Source organism: Dasypus novemcinctus, chromosome 7 (assembly GCF_030445035.2).
Source record: "Dasypus novemcinctus isolate mDasNov1 chromosome 7, mDasNov1.1.hap2, whole genome shotgun sequence".
In the NCBI taxonomy this organism is placed as follows: Eukaryota; Metazoa; Chordata; class Mammalia; order Cingulata; family Dasypodidae; genus Dasypus; species Dasypus novemcinctus.
In genome coordinates this window covers 70,906,632-70,926,748 of record NC_080679.1, presented here as the reverse complement: position 1 = coordinate 70,926,748, position 20,117 = coordinate 70,906,632, and the positions used below count along the sequence as shown (strand labels likewise).

The following is a 20,117-nucleotide window of genomic DNA, read 5'->3' as shown; positions in this document are numbered from 1 at the left end:
TATTTAATCATTTTGTTTCAGCTGCTCATATGTAGATTAAATTGGGATAACAATACCAAATTCATATAGTTGTCATATTGATTAAATCAGTTAATTACTTGTTAGGCACTGTTCTAAGCACCTTTAAATTTAATAAGTGCTTTCATGTGCTACTGACACAGTAAGTGCTATAAGTAATACTAACTGGTTCTACTAATGCCACTACAGCTGTTGCTGCTGCTCGAACTTTACATGATCTTGTGGCTTATGAAACACTTGATGTAATTTATGTCCTCCTAATTCTCACAATAACTCTGAGGTAAAAAGGCCAGGTACTGAACTGAGAAGGAGTCGGAGGAAGGTGACTTGACAAGGTCATAAAGACAAAGGCAAAGCGGAACTCAAGTCCAGATATTTTAACTTCTAGATCAATGTTCTTTCCTTAAACCCTGGCCATACAAGAACTGAGTACCTGGGAATAGCTGACAGATCCACTGGTTTCGGACTGGATGTGTTGGGCTGGCTGAATTGGAAGGAATTCACCTGTCTCTTCATCTAATTGCAGCTGAGCAAAAAAAGCTTTCTCTTGCTCCTTTTGGAGTTGCTCTTGTTTTTCCTTTTCAAGCTTTTTCTGTTTTTCCAGTTCATATTCCTTCCGTCGCTGACTGAAGTCAAATACTTCACGACTTACCCCAAGATCTATATCTTGCCTCCAAAGTATATCAATCAAATCCATGTCCTGTGTTTAGGAAGACACACAAAAGTAAGCGAGACCATGGTTAAAATGATTTTTAAATGGCAGATGCCTTATACATAGTTAATTGGCCTTACACTATTGTTGATTGCGGGGAGAAGGGTTATAAATAACTGAATGGGAACACAGAGCCAATGTTCTAGAACACTGAAGAAAAACCACGACAAAACTTCACACACGGGAAACGGACTTGGCCCAGTGGTTAGTGCGTCCGTCTACCACATGGGAGGTCTGCGGTTCAAACCCCGGGCCTCCTTGACCCATGTGGAGCTGGCCCATGTGCAGGGCTGATGCACGCAAGGAGTGCCGCGCCACGCAGGGATGTCCCCCGCGTAGGGGAGCCCCACGCGCAAGGAGTGCGCCCATGAGGAGAGCTGCCCAGCATGAAAGAAAGTGCAGCCTGCCCAGGAATGGCGCCACCCATACTTGCCCACACTTCCCGTGCCGCTGACGACAACAGAAGCGGACAAAGAAACAAGACGCAGCAAATAGAGAACAGACAACGTGCGGTGGGGTGGGGGGGATTAAATAAATAAATCTTTAAAAAAAACAAAAAAAAAACTTCACACAGAGCCACCCATTCTCATCACTTAGAACTGGGATTATCAATGACTGGATGACAGAGCACTAAGGGGTAAAGTAACAAATGTTGCACATTAATTAAAAGAAATCCCACACTTAAATGGAATATAAATACTATAGTGAGCATTCCAAGCCGCTAGTTTATTACAAAAAAAAGGGGTTTAGGAGAAATACTTAATACATGGGATAGTTTTTCTAAATTTGCTCAGCAAATATCCAGTTTACAGGAGGGAAACCTCTAAATTGCCAATCTAGCAGTTCTGAAACATCACCATTCTTTTTCTCTTACACTGGATTATTTTCTTGCCATCATTTTTTGCTATTCATCTCTGTCACTTATCTATTAAAACAATGTCCTCTTGAAATATGAGTTTTAGCTCCTGAGACATGAACAAATTGGTAAAGAGAAGTCCTAACTAGCGATAATCTTGTGACACATGGATGAAGGAAGTGGTTGCCCACCAAATAACTAGGGAAGGGACTCTAGCCCAAACGCTGTGCCAACCAGGTTTGTTCTGAGAAATCATGAATGACCCTCGTTTTTGTTTTTTAATGAACATGATCCCGGAGAAGGATTCAAAATATTAAGTGAAGCATAGAATGAGGGAATGGTTATTTTGGTTTACTAAAAGATGTGGGAAGAGAATTTTTAACTATGACCACAGTAGGCCTAGGTCATTTTGGTTAGTTTTTCCTAATAAAAAATGCCAAAAGCACTTTTTCTGATTTTAATTGTAGTATTTGGAAAAGTCTAAATAGATTTAAGACAGCTTCCATTTAACAAATCATCTACACTGAAGGTAATGAAATTGAGACTGGAAAACTCAACATGGGGGAATGGGAGTTCTGGCCACAATGATGTCAAACTTTTGATGGCTGGCAGCCCTGGACTTCTCAGTATGTCTAGAACACTACTACTTTCAGCCTTGCAAGGACAAAAATAACAGGGTGGTTGTTTCAGTGAGCAGTCAAGCTATTTTTACCCAACAAGGCAGAAGCAGGCCACCCGGCCTGGAGGCAGCACAGACAGCTATAGATAGCAGAGGCCCCCTCTACCCTCACTTGAAACTTGGTGCTAGAAGCTTAAATGCTGAGACCCTATTCATGAGGTTCATCGTTACTCTAGTTTTGAATGTGTAATACATAGTGTAAAGCACACAGTAAGGTACAGTTAAAACAGCACCTGTAGCTCTTCAAAACTGGCTAAGACATGTTTTAAAGCTAACATCTATTAAGGGCTTCTATATGCCAGGCACTGTTCTAGGTATTTTACACATACAAACGAATCCTCAACCAAATAAAGATAAAATATGACCTATTTTACTTTATAAGGACACAGATTTAGAAAGAAGGGATATGATTTGAAAAGTGGCTAGGGAAACGGATTTGGCTCAACTGATAGAGCGTCTGCCTCCCATATAGGAGGTCCAGGGTTCAAAGCCAGAGCCTCCTGACCGTGTGATGAGTTGGTCACATGCAGTGCTGATGCGCTCAACGAGTACCGTGCCATGCAGGAGTGTCCCCCACGTAGGGGAGCCCCATGTGCAAGGAGTGTGCCCCGCAAGGAGAGCTGCCCCACGTGAAAGAAGCGCAGCCTGCCCAGAAGTGATGCTGCACACACAGAGAGCTGATACAGCAAGATGACACAACAAAGAGAGACACAGATTCCCGGTGCCACTGACAAGAATGTAGGCGGAAACAGAAGAACACACAGTGAATGAACACAGAGAGCAGACAATTGGGGGGGGGGAGTAAAGAAAAAATGAATCTTAAAAAAAAAAAAAGTGGCTGAAGAGGGATCCACACCCAGGCGGCCTCACTAGGAAACTCTGGGTTTTTAACCAGTAGTCTGTGCTAAGAATGCAAAATCTGATTATTGACCAGGTGTTCTTAAACAGGGAAGGATATAAAATCCATCTTGATAGTATACTTTGTCTTGACATCTTATCTTGGTGGTGTGAAAGAGTGGCCAGTTTTGGAAGACTGGATCAAACACATGCAACCTAGATCAGTTTCCTGGTCATGAGTAACAAAACAGCATCCGGTCAGAGGGCAGGAATGAGGGCTTTCTGTTATACAAAGCTATCTTGTCAGGGCTTCTCAACTAATATAAAGCATGAGAATACTTTCCATTTAAAAAGTGACTTGTTTCTATTTTAATAGATGTAATTACCAAAAATAACCCTGCGAAAGAAAAAAGGTCCAAAGTATAGAGAAACCTACTTTCAAATTCTGATTAAGTTGAGCCATTTCTTCTGAGTGAATTTAGAAACAGCAGAGTATCCTAGCTAGATTATTCTCCAAACTGGAGCTATCTGACCAAGGTATTAAGGAAGTGCTCAATGTATTTACATCTAAATGTCAGCAAAAATAAAAATAAAAAGAATGTATGGACACACAAAATTGAGCTCTAGGTTCTCTCTATATAAAACAGGCAGTACCTATTGCCATCTGTCTCAAGAACTGAGGTGGAAGTGTGTTGTGCTCTTCAGATCAACACTAGAAACCCAAATACTTGTGTCTGCACTCAGGGACACATCCCCCCATTACTTCCTGGAGACTTGTCCTGGGCCTGGGGCTTCTTGTCTATTAAGAGACCCCAGGGTAAAAACCTGTTTTTAGTTGTGACTTTCATACAAGAACTGAAAGAACACTGAAGCAATTTACATTGGAACAACTCACAAATCTATTCCAGAGCATTTCCTAGAATCCAGCCCTCGTGGACAGGAAGACATTTTCTAATGTAATTTACTCAAATTATTGGTGGCAGTCATACCAAGAATTGATATTAATTCATTTGGTGTCTGAGAAGTTCAGATGGCTTATCTATAAAAATTTAGTATAATTATACCACCACCATATCCCTATCATACAAATACGATGGATCAAATGAGACATGTGTGAAAGAATCTATAAATGTGAAGTCTGCAAGTGTTACGCGTGCTGACAACCACGAGCCCTTCCACTTGTTACAGGCGAGACCAATTCCTAGGCCAACAGATAGAAATCAAGTTTGGGGCCTATGAGTAGCAGGAGCCTGAGATAACACTGAGACTAGCAGATGGGCAGAAAGAATGGGCTAGTTAACTTTTTCCAAAATCATGGAAAGCTTCCTTAAAACAATGAAGCTGCCTGGTTCCTCCTCACAGCCAGTTTGAAATTGATTACTTACTAGTCACGTGTGCTATATTTTACAAATTATGTGGATTTTAGAGTGGTTCTGAATTATTTATAAGAAGCATTTATAAGCAGCAAATTAGATATAATTTTAGCGAACGGTGGTAGTGGTGGCGGTCTTGCCACTGTTAGTGCTGTGGTGGTGATGGCAGTGGGTACCCTCATATACTTTTATAGACATATTTACACCCATTCAATTGCTACTCAAGTCCGCTATGACGCCCCTTCTATGTACAGCTCCAACAAGCCAATTCAATTTGTTTTTGTGTTTAATTGCCCATAACATGAATGGAAAAGGACATCTTGAAAGATCTTCAGCAAGAAAAGGAAAAATACAACAAGCATCATCTTGGATTAGCTCTTGAGCATCCAGTTCTTGTTTTCTTATCTGATTTGACACAATGCTGCAGACTGGGAGACAATTCTGCTTTTAACAGCTGTAGCTTACTGTCCCCACCAGGAAAGCCAACAAAAGGTGTTTCAAGTGACAACATCTATTAATTAATGCAGGATACACAGCACTGGAGTGATCACAATGGGACTGAAACAAGTTTCTAAGTGTTTGAGGTTTTCCTCTATTTTAAAAGTTTCTATTTATGCAATGCTTTTTTTTTTTTTAAGAGGTACCCGGGAATGAACCCAGGACCTTGAACATGGGAAGCAGGTGCTCAACCACTCAACCACTGAGCTCCCCAATGAGTTGGTTTTTTCATTCGTTTGTTTTGTTTTTAGGCGGTACCAGAGATCGAACCTGGGACCTTGTATATAGGAAGCAGGCACTCAACCACTTGAGCTACATGTGCACCCTGTAATGTTTATTCTTGCTACGAGAAGTCTCTAAAAGAAAAAAAAACTGAATTTTAAGCAACTACTTTGTATTTCTAACAGTCATCCTCACCAAATTTAGAATGCAGCAACAATGGGTTTCTTGTCATGCTCTTAATATGTGATACTTGGTATTACTCAGATTTTCACATAAATTTCAGATGTGATATGCAATGAAATAGTTAAATCTTTATGTTGAAAATGATAGCAGAAGTTTGTCAACCCAAGACTCCCTATTGGGGAGCCCCACAGGCTGTAACTGGGTTCTGTGCTAACCTAACAGGCAGGGAGCGTTTCCTGTGAGGGAGCAGTGTGACTGAGACACATGACTTATTCCACAAATGACCTGTTTCTCTGCAAAGCTCGTGCATCATCTAAGAAGAAATAATAGTCTGGGTGGAGCCCATAACAAACAAGAGCATGACACGGGGGACAGTAGGGAAGTGCTTAAGAAAGAACTAAAACTGCTCTTCTGCACAGGAGCACAAGGCAGGGGGAGGTGCAGCAGCCTCATCCCTCTCAAGTCCCTTAAGGAAGAAGTGTGCAATGGAAAATGTCAAAGTAGGCTCTGGGAAGGGAGAGGAAAACAGAGGGATGGTCTGTACAGCATTCCAACAGGTATTTCCTTAAGACTAGTGAAAAGGCTTCCCAAGGGCAGGGCAAACACCGGCTCTGTGACTCCACTTGGGAACAAAGGCTGCCTGCCCCTTAGTGATTCACAAATGTGTTCCAAATTATGTTGCTAGCTTGGCTTAGACAAAAGAACGCAATTTAATAAGAACCATAAATGTTCAACAATTCGCATTAAATCACCATCTGGTCCAAATGTAAAATATTCATGTTTAAAATGTATGTACTATCCTTTGCCATCTGGGTAATCTGTTACACATTTTATGGGAAGTCTGAGGCTGGACTATTCACTTATACCACTATAAAACGAACATCTTTGCACCAGGATAAACAAATAAGAAAAGCCTTGAACACAACCATCCTTAATGAAGGGAAGCGGATGTGGCTCAACTGACAGAGCTTCAGCCTACCACATGGGAGGACCTGGGTTCAATCCCTGGGGCCTCCTGGTGAAAAAGAAGAAGAGAAAGCATGCCCATGATGCAAGCCATTTCCCGCACAAGTGCCCATGTGGTGAGCCAGTGCCCCACACAAGTGAGTCACGCAGCAAGATGATGACCATCAAAATGAGAGAGAAGGGGAGAGTAGGGGAGGGTCAAGGTGAAGCACAGCAGAAACTAGGAACAGTGGTGGCAAAGCTGACAGGGAACCTCTCTACATCAGAGGTCTCCAGGATCAAATCCCAGTGAATCTCAGAGGAGAGAAAATGAAAAGAGAAGACAACACAGACAGCAAAAACAGCAGAGCAGGAGAAGGGGAATTGGACGGGGGCAGGTGGAATAAATCTTAAAAAAAAAAAAAAATTCTTAATGTTTTTTGCAAGCCAATTTTATTTCTTTGAGCAAACCTGCATTTATTATATTCAGATGACCCAAAAAGTCAGAAAAAGATAACATGATCCCTGTCTTAAACACAATTGAACATTGAAATGTTTTAGTATAAAATGAAGCCTGCACTTCTGAAACCCCTTCCCTTCACCATTCCAGCCTCTAATTTTGCCCTGAGAATGATGGGAAGGTGGTGAGAGGTTTCCTTTTAAAAAGGAAACTGCTTAAATGGCACAGATCACTAACTAGCCTTGTAAAGAGAAATTAAAACCGATCCTTGCTTCCAAATTTTGTAGTGAAAGGGTTTAAGAAAGTGTTTTTCCTTTTAAAAGTCAGGTATTTCTATTAAGAAAACAGTCTTATTTTAAAGTTTAATCCCCTGGGAGCTCTCACTCATCCAAATACACTTGGTAATGTTTTTCTTTCACATGTTTTATTCTTTATATTATGCCCAGGTGATTGTTATTTGCCTAAAAGTTAAACCTGATTTACTATTTTTCCCACCACAGAAGCTCTCCAAATATTTTTGAGCAAAAGTGGATGGAACATAAATCATATCCCACTGTCAAAATGATTATATGTCAAATTGAGAACTGTGAGAGGCTATAAGACCCATGAGGGCTTATTTGAATTCTGAAGAACAACAACAAAGGACAGTCTTGATTCCTAACACTCTGTTTCTCTGCAGTCACAATCCTTATTCTTTCTTTGCTTTCTCTGAGGTACCAGGGCCAGAGATTGAACCAGGACCTTGTATGTGGGAGGCCAGTGCTCAACCACTGAGCCATACTAGCAACCCTGAGTTAGTTTTTTGTTTGCTTGCTTGTTTTTTTAAGGAGGCACCTGGAACGCAACCTCCCATGTAGGAAGCAGGCACTCAACTGCTTGAACCACATCTGCTCCCACAATCCTTACTACATGAAGTAAAATGACACCAAGCAGGTGTGTTTTTAAAATATGTCTCATTGGTGACTATTACATTTCATAAATATTTATGTATCTATTTACTTCTCAATGGCTTTTCTCCCATTTCTACACCACGAAAAGATATATAACACAATGCCAATTATGTTCTCAAAGAGAATTCCAGAGAAGGCAGATGGCAGGTCACTCTTTGCAGTTTTTCCATACTCCAGCATTTGGTTCTACTGGACCAATTAGCTAACTCTTGATTACACTGCTACAGTAAGTGTGAAGTAAGTGATTAAAAACAGAAGCACTGAATGTTGGTGATGAACTTGGAGATGTACAGGGCCTTACAGCCATCTAGGCAAAGTCTAAATGTTGCCAGGTTAATTTCTATGTAACTATAGCTCCATTTTAAAAAATAGCCTAGCAACCAGTTATATATATATCAACAGAGACTCCTAACAGGTAGTAATGGTTACCAGAAATCCAAGTTTTTCCTTCTAGAAAAATCTTACTAAGGATTTATTTTTTGAATCTCCAGCAACTAGCAGTTTTTAATAGCATAAACATTCTCAAACACAAGACAAATTATTCAACAAGTTAAAAACTTGGATCACAAATTTGCTATTTATTCCCTGTGTTGTGGAACCATCTCTCTACACTTTTATCTTTCAAATAGAAGGTGGTCCAGTTTCCTTTCAATCTGGCACGTTACAGACATTTTCATGGGCTGCTTCCTATTCACAAACAAGTTTTTCAGCAGTGACTCAAGCTAAGAAATATGATCTAGCCAGTTTACTGGAACTCTTACTTATTATGCTTGTCTATGAACTGCAAAGCATGATGCAAAGCTAAGGCAAAAGTGGAAAGTGAACAGAACAGTACCTTGGATTATTTATTTTCCCAAGTGGCATATATGTAGTTCGGTTTTAAAAAAAAATCAGAAAGGACAGCTAATTTCCAAAACAGGTGATCCCACCTGCTACAAAAGCTGGACAGCTCTGACTTTTTTTTTCCCACGAATGGCTTCACACCTAGGTTCCAAAAGAGTCATTTTTGGGGGTTGTTTGTATATTTGAGCAGGATGCTGCTGCTAATCCTCAAAGGACTTATGCAAGAATTATGATTATTTTGCCAAAAAAGAATGGTTTGGTTTGACAAGCTTTAGAATACGTTTTTCTAATCTCTTCTCCATTTTTGAACAGGCTGGATGCTATCCTCTACAACTGAAAAGAACTTTCTTGCCTCTGTGAGTAGGTCTTCAACTACTATGAGCCTACTGGAACACACACAACCTGAACACACACCATTTCACCAACAATTTATAGGAGCAGTGAATTTTAACTCTAACCTACTTTACCTAACACACTTAAATGGCTGTGGACTAACTTCACGTGACTCAGATATACACCTTGAGGTCAAACAGTCCTGCTCTGCTGCTCATCCTTGTGAGCCCTCTTCCAAAACAGGCATCCCCCACAAGGAAGGAAGGTGGCCCAGCACAGCACCCCCCCACCCCCCTCCCCGCCCGGGCTCTGCACTGCCTCTTCTGCTACTCAACTCCTAAGTGATCCTTTATCCTCTCTGGTCCTTGGGCCTGCTTTTGTAAAAACAAAAATTTATTTAGTTCAATACTTAAAGTCCTTTACAGATTTAACTGCCTAAAATTCTTAAAAAAAAAAAAAATCTGTACAGTCACTCAAACTTTGGGACTTAGTACTATATGCTATTTGGTGGGCCAGTCAAGGACTTGTATACCCAAGGTTATGGTGGTGTGGGAGGGAGACGAGGACATTGGTGATGCTGACGAATTTTAAATACATATATTATTATATAGACTGCCTAAAATGCTTAGTTTTTGTTTTTTGGGTTTTTTTTAACTGCAGATCCTGCTAAAATACACTCTGAGGGGGCCTGTTGAAATTTTTTTTTCAGTGTGGGCTTTTTTTGGGTTATGAAACATGAACTACTAAATAGCTAAGTAATGGCTAAAATTCTGTTTTATGGGAATGGTGGTAGTTGTAAAGGTGGTGGTTGAGTCCAAGATGAAAAAGATTAGTGTAGCTACTGTCCTAAATGGATCTTTAGTCCATCCACTCATCGAAAACATTTGTTATGGAGCATCTCTTGGGTGCCAGGCGCCTAGGTGCTGGGATGCAGAGGTAAGTAAGAGCCAGTGTCTGTCTTAGTAATGAGACAGCGTGGTAAGAAGCATGCGGGAGCCAGGCAGCATGGAGGAGGCATCACTAAGTCTGCACAGAAAGACCTTGCAGAGGAAAGGGCCTCTGACAAAGTACAACAGTCATGGATTGTATGACCATCCCCCCGAATGAACAAGGGCTAAACTGGGTTACTAAAGGTCTTGTCCATGTGAGTATCTGAAAGCACAGGAGGCTGTGGAAGCAAAGAGAATACAAAATATATATATATATATAAACATATAAAAAGATATATATGAATATATCTCTACTCACTTTATGCATTCTTGGTCTCCCTCTGGATGGTGGCAATGTTTTCCGCCTCCCCCAAATTTCCCCCCTCAGATTTTCCATCACAAAGAAATTCTCATACGCAAAGAGACAGACTTCCTCCTCGCATTTGGACTTTTTGGGCAGTATGACTCATCTCAGCCAAGATGGGAATTACTGCTAATACCACACTGTCACGGAAGGCTACAACAGGAAAGGACTCTAGGGATCACCCAGATAGCCCCTTTCATTTTTCAAATAGGGAAACTGAGGTCTGGAGAATAAAAGGACCAAGGTCAGAGGTCAAAAGGACTCCAAAACTACTGACTGTCTAATTTTCTAATTTTATGACTATAGCCTCATTATTTGGCAGAGGAAAAAAGATACATTTTTGTTTTACTAAAATTTTTTTAGATTAGCATCTCTTGCTGGAGCCTGCCAGCCACATAGGCATCTAATAGCTTCTCTTACAGTGGGCTTTGCAAAACACTTAGTGGTTTACAGGAGGGTGTATCTCATTCAAGTCTCCCTGGAGTAGCATGAGGGAGGTGGGCCGGGTATTGTTATCTTCATTTACAGATGAGCACATTTAGGTTTACAGATAGCAATCTGCCCCAAATGCAAGGACTTTCACCCTGATTTTCTGAGCCTGGGAGGCTCTTCCCAACACACCACAGTGAAAGCTCCCTGGCAGTCACGCCAAAACAGAACAAGCCCAGGAAACTGCTTTAGCCTTGGTGCCTTCTCCCTGGGTAGCAGCAGGAAACAAGGACCGGGAGTCCCTATATGCACTAAGTATATTCAGACCTGCCTGGCCCTGACAATTTAAAGGCAAACCGGGTCAATTGAAGTGCAAGAAGAGAGTTTTGCCTTTAAACCAATCAATCTTCCCATAAAGCCAACATTTACCCCATACTTTTTATGTCTTATTTGGCTTTTCTCATAATGGTCTGATTAGACTGTAAATCTCTTTAGGGCATGGCAATGTCTTTTTTAAAATACATAACACATATATATGATACAAAATTTAAAAGGTGCAAAAGGTATAACTCCCAGTTACCCTCCCCCAAGGCAAACACTGGTCTGCTCTTGTTTTGTTTTATATAAAGAAACTCTACCAAACACAGAGAGAAAGTAGCATAATCATCAAAATGTTCCATACTTTGTTTTCCCTCATTTAAAATATTTTGCAAATGGTTCTATATCAGGACACAGAGCTGCCCCATTACTTTTTTTTTTTCTGAAATCACACTGGCTCCCAGAGTTGGTTTTTACATTTGTTTGCTTTTGTTTGTTTTTTAGGAGGCATGGGGAACTGAACCCAGGACCTCCCATGTGGGAAGCAGGGGCTCATCTGCCTGAGCCCAGTCTGCTCCCCATGCCCCATTACTTTTAATAGCTGAACAGTATTTAATTATAAGAATGTGCCATAATAATAATGTGTTATTTGATAATGTAATAAACAGTCCCCCACTGATGAACTCTTGTTTCCAGGCTTCTGCTTATTACAAACTATACTATAATAAATATCTTTACACATAATTCATTTCATAAATGTATAAGGATAAATACTTAAAAGGAGAATTGCTGGATCAAAGGGTATGCATCTTTAATTCTGATAAATATAGCTACAGAGCCATACGAAGAAGTTTGTACTTTTACAGTCCTACCAGCAGTATGTGAGGGTGCCCTTTTCTCTATTTCATTTCCTCATACCCCTTCAAACTCCTATGTGACCGTCAGAGCTGGCATCATAATGGCATATGGTTCTCACTCATAAGCACAAATTGTTTCCGCAAAACCTTGCATATTCCACAATCATTTCAACAAAAAACTGAGGCTAAAGAAGAGAATAAGCTTCATCTACAGAAGTGTCAGGTGGTCAGTAAGCAGCATTTCTTTGACCACTATTTGATGCCCAGCCTTGCTCCTGTCATGCTAACCTTGGGTCTAAAATGAGGAGCTGGCAGCATATTTGCAGGAGCAAGAAATAGTTTCTGGTTTTCTCCAAGGATGTTCACTGTAGTTGTTGGTGGCTGCTTCTTTTAAATCAGTCAGGGCTAATACTTTCATCAAATGATCTCAGACAACCTAACTAAATAACAGAAACATGAAATGAAGCTCTTAGTATTTTCCTCAAGGACAAAAGCTACGGGTCTAGTTGAAACATCTCTGGCTCTGAGAAAGAACTCTGCAAATTAAAATATGAAAGCCAGCTGTATGGAGTTTTCTGAAGTTAACGTTCACTCAGAGCATGGGAATAATTTTTACCTCATTACTGTTCCCTGTGAAAGTATCGTTACATTGCCCCCCCCCATACATATTGAACACCTAACTGATCACAGTGGCAGGCACAGCACAAAAATTATTCTCCTCACCATTTAAAATAATTTTCTTTGAAAAACAAAAATGTTTTCTTCAGTCTAGATGTGTTGGAAGTTGTTGGAAGTTGTTTGCGCCTCTGATGCCCACTAAGTTTCCAATGCCAAATAAACCCAGAACCCAAAGTGACAGAATAAAACACCGGGTTCCAGTCCCCATCTGGGATCAAGTCATATCGTTTTACAGTAACTTTTAGCCTCAATTCTTTATATGCAAACTGTTGGGGTTGGGTCAGGTGACCTCTAGGGTCCATTCCTCTAAATGCCTCTGGTTCTATGAAGTCCAAAATGTAAGTCTGAAAACTAATTTTGAATTTTAAAAACATAGACCAATTTCAGCTCTCTGTAACAGATACTCTAAAACAGCACTGTCCAACAGAAATACAATGTGAGTCACAAGTAATTTAAAATATTTTAGTAGAATCATTTTTAAAATAATAGAATTTAGTGTTAATATATTTATTTAAGCTGATATATAAAAATGATTATTTTAATATACAATAACATTTGAAAATTAATGAGATGTTAAAAATGACATACAAACATATATACTTGACACACAGGACATCTTATTCAACACGATCAATATGAAATGTTATCCTACCGAACAACAACAGTTGTATTTAACAGAAACTGCTTCGTTTTTCTGTTGTTGTTTTTTGTTTTGTTTTGTTTTCTTTGAGGTACCGGGGCCGTGGATAGAACCCTGGGCATCAAATGTGGGAAGCAGGCGCTCAATCACTGAAATTTAAATCAAAATTACTTGAAACAAAAAATTCAGTCCCTCAGATGCATTAGCCACATTTCAAGTGCTCAAGAGACACAAGGGGCTACAGCTATATTATTGGGCAGGACAGCTCTCATGAGCCTACCAAAAGACAAACTGAGCTCTCTGAGCTTAAAGACAAAGTGCGTCCTCTCCACACCTTAGGGGGAATTCTATTGAACTAAACAATTCCATTTTGCAAAACTACTCCCTGAGGACACATGTAATACACTGGGAATATTAGCCCTTCCAAACTATTTTACTTGGACTGTTAACAATTATTTGCAAAACACTACGTATATGACTCGAAAGAGCTAACTGGGTTCTGAATTACTGAGAGGGCTCAATGACTAAGTGGATCATCGTACTCTTATTCAGCAATGTTATGGTCCAGACCCCACACAGTCACTGTGATTATTACAGAGCTCATCTGAATGGGTAGAAATAAGTAGCCTTAGGTGGATAACACAGGGAGAAACTATCTCTTCTAATTAATGATATGAACTAATGCTGAGATCTGAAAGAAATCTCCTAAATTAAGAGTTTGGAAATTTTATCTCAACTGATTTGGAAGTATGTATTTGAAAATGCACAATACCCACATGCTGCCAAGGCATAATGCCCACAATTGCCATGCAACAATTTGGATCTCTTAAAAAGGAAATTAGAACTCATTTCTTGGTAGGTAAGATAAGCTTAGGCAGCCTAAGGATGAAGTATGGAAGTATTGTTAACTTGTAAATTTTCTTGGGTATATATTTCATTCTCTTAAAATCAATATAGGAATCCCAAGGAGAGAAAGCAAAGAGTATCGTTTTTGTTTTCTCTTTTCTTGGGGGAATACTGCTTATCATTCTGACTGGAAGCCAAGGATCAGACAGACAGTTACAATTAAGGACTGAAGACAGTAAATCTATTTTAGCGAAGGGCAAAAAGACAGCCACTCCTGTGCCACCCTGCAGAAGAAAAGAATCCCTCCTTAAAGCGAGACAGCAACTTCTGGCTGATTTTTCCCCTCCTTTCATCGATGGAATGAATACACTGGTGGATGAGTTTATGTTAGAACACTGGAACAGTAGTGCAGGCAAGCTTGAGCACAAGTGGTGTCATGGTGGGGCCAGCAGAAGCAGAAAATCCACTCCCCTTCTCTAAAAAGGAGACTTTTAAGATATTCTTTTTAAATGGCTAGCAGGGGTACAGTTTAAAATTACAGATCCTCAATATGTGTGCTGATGCCAAAGTGCCTAAGCCACTGTAAGAATATCTCAAGCCTACCACAGTAGAGCCCCTGGTCATCTATGTCCTGCCTCTAATCTGTCCCTCATCCATTTCACCTGCCATAACCTCCATACCTAACATGCCTTGCCCTTTCCAAATCCTTCTGTGGTTTCCAGATATCATGTATAAACTTGAAAGACTTACACAGGTACTGAAGGCCTTCTATAGTCTAGCCCCTAATGAATCTTTTTGGCTGTAATGACCCAATATTCTCCAACAGTCCAGCTCATGCCTTCACCATCCCTCATTTTTGTCAAATGAAACCCCACCAGCTTAAAAAATTTTTTGTTGAAACTCCACCTCCTCCAGGATACGTTCCCTGAGTGCTGTAGTCAGAAGCGGCATCTTCTCCCCTGAACTCTCATGGCACTGTTCTATAACACACACTAGCTTGTATTGAATACCAAGCTCCCTGAGGGCAGTAAGTGGTTCACTCTTACATTTACAGGGCTCTGATTAAGCACCAGACATGTACTAGCCACGGTTACAAAAAAAGAATAAAATACAGTCCCTATCCTAGAGGAAACCATACCTGAAGCAGAGAAGACAGAAATGTAAACTAATTTGTGTTCATTATGGTATGATGAACCATGACCTATAATCCAAGTACACAAAGAGTGAGAGAATTGATTAATTAGGGGAAGGCAATTTGAAAAACAAATGTGCTGCATTTCTTGGATGATTAAAACAGCTTCATGCCCCACAAGATCCTTGGGGTATGTAGATGCCTAATAAATATATGTTGAATGAATAAGTATATAGTATTCCAATTTAGAATTTAATATTTTCATTTTATAGCTAAGATATGTGGGGTCAAAGAGTACTAATTACTTAAAAAGCAAAAGATATCATGTTTTACGTCACTTATTACCCAACTATGAGTCACAGAAAATCAATTTAACCTCATTCACAGTAATAATACTGCAAAATTAATCTTTGGGTATACTACTAAAAATAAAGCATTATATCTTAAGAACTACAAACATACACCTTAAAGTTAACAACAAAACTGCCTTTTTAAAAATAAGTTTATTTATTTATTTCTCTCCTCTCCCTCCATTGTCTGCTCTCTGTGTCCATTTGCAGTGTGTCTGCTTGTATTCTCATTAGGTAGCTCTGGGAACCGATCCTGGGACCTTCTGGAGTGGGAGGGAGATGATCAATCTCCTGTGCCACCTCAGCTCCCTGATCTGCTGTATCTTTTACTCTCTCTTCTGTCTCTCTTTTTGTTGTGTCACCTTGCTGTGCCAGCTCTCCATGTGGGCCAGCACTCCTGCGCAAAGCAGTACTCTATGTAGGCCGGCATTCCTCGTGGGCCAGCTTACCACACGGGCCAGCTTGCCTTCACCAGGAGGTCCTGGGCATTGAACCCCAGACCTCCTGTATGGTAGACAGAAGCCCAACTGCTCGAGCCACATCCGCTTCCCCAAAACTGCTTTTTTGAAAGAGCAAATGTGATAGTATCTTCAAATATCCATTAAAGAATTTTGTGGTGTCAATAAATAATCAATATAGATGTTGCTTAAGTAGATTTTCTTAGAGGATACTAGTTACATCCTTCAAGCTGATGGTTAAAAAAGATAAGAAAGTGGTCAACCTCACCTTCCCATTTTCTATTCTTTTTCCCTAAAGCATCAAGCTATTACCATACTATTGCAACTGCTTCAGCTCTTCTATAGCTTCCCTTACTCTCTTAACCTTGATCCTCAGACTTCTTTAACAAATAACCAGTAGAAAAGGCAATAAAGACCCAGAGAGATATGGAACATGGCTTTTAGCTTCATCCCCTTGAAAATTAAATAATGACAGTATTTATCTTTTTTTTTTTTTTTTTTTTTATTTTTATTTATTTAATTTCCCCCCCTCCCCTGGTTGTTTGTTCTCGGTGTCTATTTTGCTGCGTCTTGTTTCTTTGTCCGCTTCTGTTGTCGTCAGCGGCACGGGAAGTGTGGGCAGCGCCATTCCTGGGCAGGCTGCACTTTCTTTTCACGCTGGGCGGCTTTCCTCACGGGCGCACTCCTTGCGCGTGGGTCTCCCCCACGCGGGGGACACCCTGCGTGGCACGGCACTCCTTGCGCGCATCAGCACTGCGCATGGCCAGCTCCACACGGGTCAAGGAGGCCCGGGGTTTGAACCGCGGACCTCCCACATGGTAGACGGACGCCCTAACCACTGGGCCAAAGTCCGTTTCCCAAATAATGACAGTATTTATCTTTTTATGACTAATGCTTTGTAGCTACCAGCAGTACCGATTTCCATATCAAATAACCTCGCCCTCTGTGTTAAAGGAACTGGACTAGACATTCAACCTGAGGAAATGAAAAGTACCTTGTTCCTCTGGTTTCCAGCGCTTTCATCACTTCCCATGATTTCTCCCCTGTTCTGCCCTTTCATTTCAGCATGAAAGGTGGGAACAGGCTGCCATCTGGGGAGATGGCAGACCTCCCTACAAGGAACAAGGAGAGCAGTAATATCCTGGCTTCAAATTGCCCCCAGAAGTCAAGGCATCACAGAGGTTCCACGGGCTGGGACCACCCCCAAAGAGCACTGAGAATTATACCAGGGTGGGGGTTGGAGTGGGGGAGGCTTTGGGATTGTCATCCTGACAGGGACAGCATGCAAACTATCCACTAGTAAGGAACAGTCCTCCACTCCAAAGAGAAGTCCAGTCCCTGTGCCAACAGTGCCCTCTTTGATAAACAGAGTGAACTCCCTGAAGTACAAACCTATTAATTTTTTTGTCGTCTTTTTTTGTTGTTTTTTTTTTTAGGAGATGAGTCCTTATTCTTCAGCAGCTAGCAACATGCAGAGAGTCATTAGGCAAAGAAAGACAGAATGGAGGGAAGGAAGAAGACAGGGGAAGGGAAAGAGCAGGGATTACGGACATTCAGAAGTTCTTCTCTGCCACACCTGTGAACTGTATAGCTCTGACTAGTTATTTAACCTCTCTGATTGGGTTCTCTCATCTGTAAAGTGGAGATAACAGGCCCTCTCCGTAGGTTTTCTTAAGATCAAACAAAAGAAGATGGCAAGGGCCTATTATAGTCCTAGCAGGTTTTCAGTAAAAAAGTTCCTTTTCCTTTTTCATCCCTACAAAATTGCCAGTTCTGTCTGTTTTCAGAAGTCTTGTGGCACCAAAGGGCTCGTTCTCTTCACAACATAGGAAGTGGGCTGGTTACATGAACCAAAATGAAAGACTAATTGTTTCCTCCATCTCCTTTATTATCTACTCCAGCACACACAAGACCATCGTCGAAGCTTTATAAAATTAGCAAGTGAACTTCGGAAACCTGAAACCCAGGGCAAAAGTGTGAGCTCTCTGCGTCTCAGTTTTCCTAGAGTGTGGCAAGGGAAGAAGGGAGAGCCATGAATGAGTTTCTACATAGGGAAGTCACTTCTACCCATATCTCTCTAGGGAGATAAGGTTTTATTTATCAGGCTAAAGCCTTCTGAAATCCCCTACCAAGTTCAAAGCCCAAAGGCCTCAGTCCTTCAGCATCACCAAACTCATCCATATATAACCAACCTTGAGCAGGCATTCGAGGGGAATGCCTTATCCAATGTAGGAACTCCCTACTGGAGCTCCCATTTGCACCCCCTCTTGGGAGGAACTCCTAGGATTACATTATTAGTGAACTGGTCCGTGGTCACATATGTGAGCTCATTAACTAAAAGGAATATATAACCTTAAAATGTTCTGGGAAGTCAGTATCAATGGAGCACTGCAGTCTTACTCCCCCAGCTAATAGGAAACAAGTGAATCTCATGCTGCTATACTGCACTTTCACCCTCAAACGGAAGTGACAAGTACCCAAAGGCAAATCACCAGGTCTGAAGAGTCCAAAAATAGGACTTGTGACAAGTGCAAAGACTTTCACCACAAGAGGGTTCCAATCCTGGTTCAAGCTCTCACCGGCTCTGTATATGTGCTGATAATCGACCTGAGGTTTCCAGATTCATTCCCTATCCTCCCTCTGGCTTGGCCCTAGGTTCTCTTGCCAACTGACTTCTGCTGCGTTCCTCTAAGGGGAGTAGGGGGTGGCACTGGGAGAATCCTACAAGTAGGGGGGAGAAGACCCCCCTCTCAGGGTCCCAGTTTCCAAACAGCAGGCCAGGTCCTAGAATTCTGCATCTTCGCTTTGCCCCTCCAGCTCTGGCTGGAGGTTGCCATTCTGTTTGGCTTCTCAGAGCTTTTCCATCACCTATGTAATTAATTTCCTATATTAAATTCTCTCTCCTTGAAATACCTAGAAGATTTTCTAGTTATCTAACTAGACTCCGGAATATCTCTTAATGATCCAAAGAGTTTTCTCAAAAAACCTACATTAACAGGATTGTGAAAAGAACTAAAGATAATGTGGATAAACACAGCACATGAAAATACTCCAAGAAGCTTTCTCTTTTCTCAGATGGAGAACACAGGTGTGGTTGCATGCTGAGGTATCACACACACACTTACGAGACTCCCGGGTAAAAATGCTGGCTCAACAGAGGTTTTCCTCAGAAACACCAGCAAGGCTATATTTCTCCTGGGTTCATTATTAGGAATCTCTTGGCTACATTTTTCTTTTGCCTTCCAACTCTCCTCCCTTTAACTCTAGAAGCCTTTTCCTATGTGAACTCTGCTCTGGACTCTCCCATCTTGGATTCATCCTTCTCTCTCTCAGCACCTACATCAGTTTGGAAGCCACTGCCCAGAGCAAGTACTCTAAGCAGGGGTCCACAGACCCCCAAGGCGTCTGTGGAAAGAGTTCAGGGAGTCCGTGAGCCTGAACTGAAAATTCAAAAAAACATTATTCTTGTGGGGACATGTTGGTGTGGGTGTAATATAGTTATTAAATAATACACAGAGTAGTGTGGACTTAGTATGATTTTTATTTTAATGTAGCATGTTCTGAGTACAGTGGTACTGCTTGCAAAAAGGTTGGTAAGGATGACGGAGATGTTATTTATTTATTTGTTTTAGTTTCTTTGCAGAGATGGTTTTAAGATGCTGTGGAAAAACTCAAATTTCTAACTGCTGAAAATGACTGTTTGACCAGATGTCGAACCATGTTAGGTTATCAGGTATTGAAATCATGGGAAAGTTGTAAAATGTAATTTTGAATAATCTTAAAATTTAGTTTAAAGACATGCCAATGTTGGTTTTCACCTGACTGGCAAAGGGGTCCATGGAACAAAAAAGGTTAAGAACCCCTGGCCCACATGATTCCCACAAATATGCAGCCTGGGAAATAACTTTCTAGCAGACAGTGAAGCTCTGTCTCTGGAGAATGAACCTGAGCCTACAAGGTCTTCATCCTTAGTCCTGGCCCCAGCCTGAGAACTAGCGAGAATGGTACACAACAGATGGGCAATGGGGAACTGGGGTAGCTATCACAAATAAACCAGTCCTGATCCAGTTTTTTGGGGGTTAGCTTTTCAAAATATATTTTAATTATGATTGATTGATTGAGAATTACCAAGAACAAAAACAACTTCTAAAGCTGGCAACTTTTCCTATTGCAAGTGAAAAAAAAAAGTTTTTATTTTTTAGTCATT

At 40.9% G+C, this 20,117-nt stretch overlaps 1 protein-coding gene and 1 long non-coding RNA gene across 7 annotated transcripts in view; one reads left to right on the top strand and one right to left on the bottom strand.

Annotated features, from left to right (window-relative positions):
* The window catches only part of NFE2L2 (NFE2 like bZIP transcription factor 2), a 215,105-nt gene that overhangs the window by 3,840 nt on the left and 191,148 nt on the right, over window positions 1–20,117 (bottom strand). For 5 of the 6 annotated variants that reach the window (XM_058300597.2, XM_058300596.2, XM_004476825.5 and 2 more), the window contains one exon: window positions 452–718. In XM_058300597.2, the coding sequence (XP_058156580.1) occupies window positions 452–718 (267 nt within the window). Of the gene's footprint in view, window positions 1–451; window positions 719–12,094; window positions 12,247–13,136; window positions 13,274–20,117 lie in introns of those variants that run through there. The other variant, XM_058300598.2, reaches the window with a different exon arrangement.
* LOC139439313 (uncharacterized) lies at window positions 8,801–11,632 on the top strand. The gene is made up of 2 exons (XR_011649255.1): window positions 8,801–8,932; window positions 11,454–11,632. It is a non-coding gene; the product is annotated as an uncharacterized lncRNA (long non-coding RNA).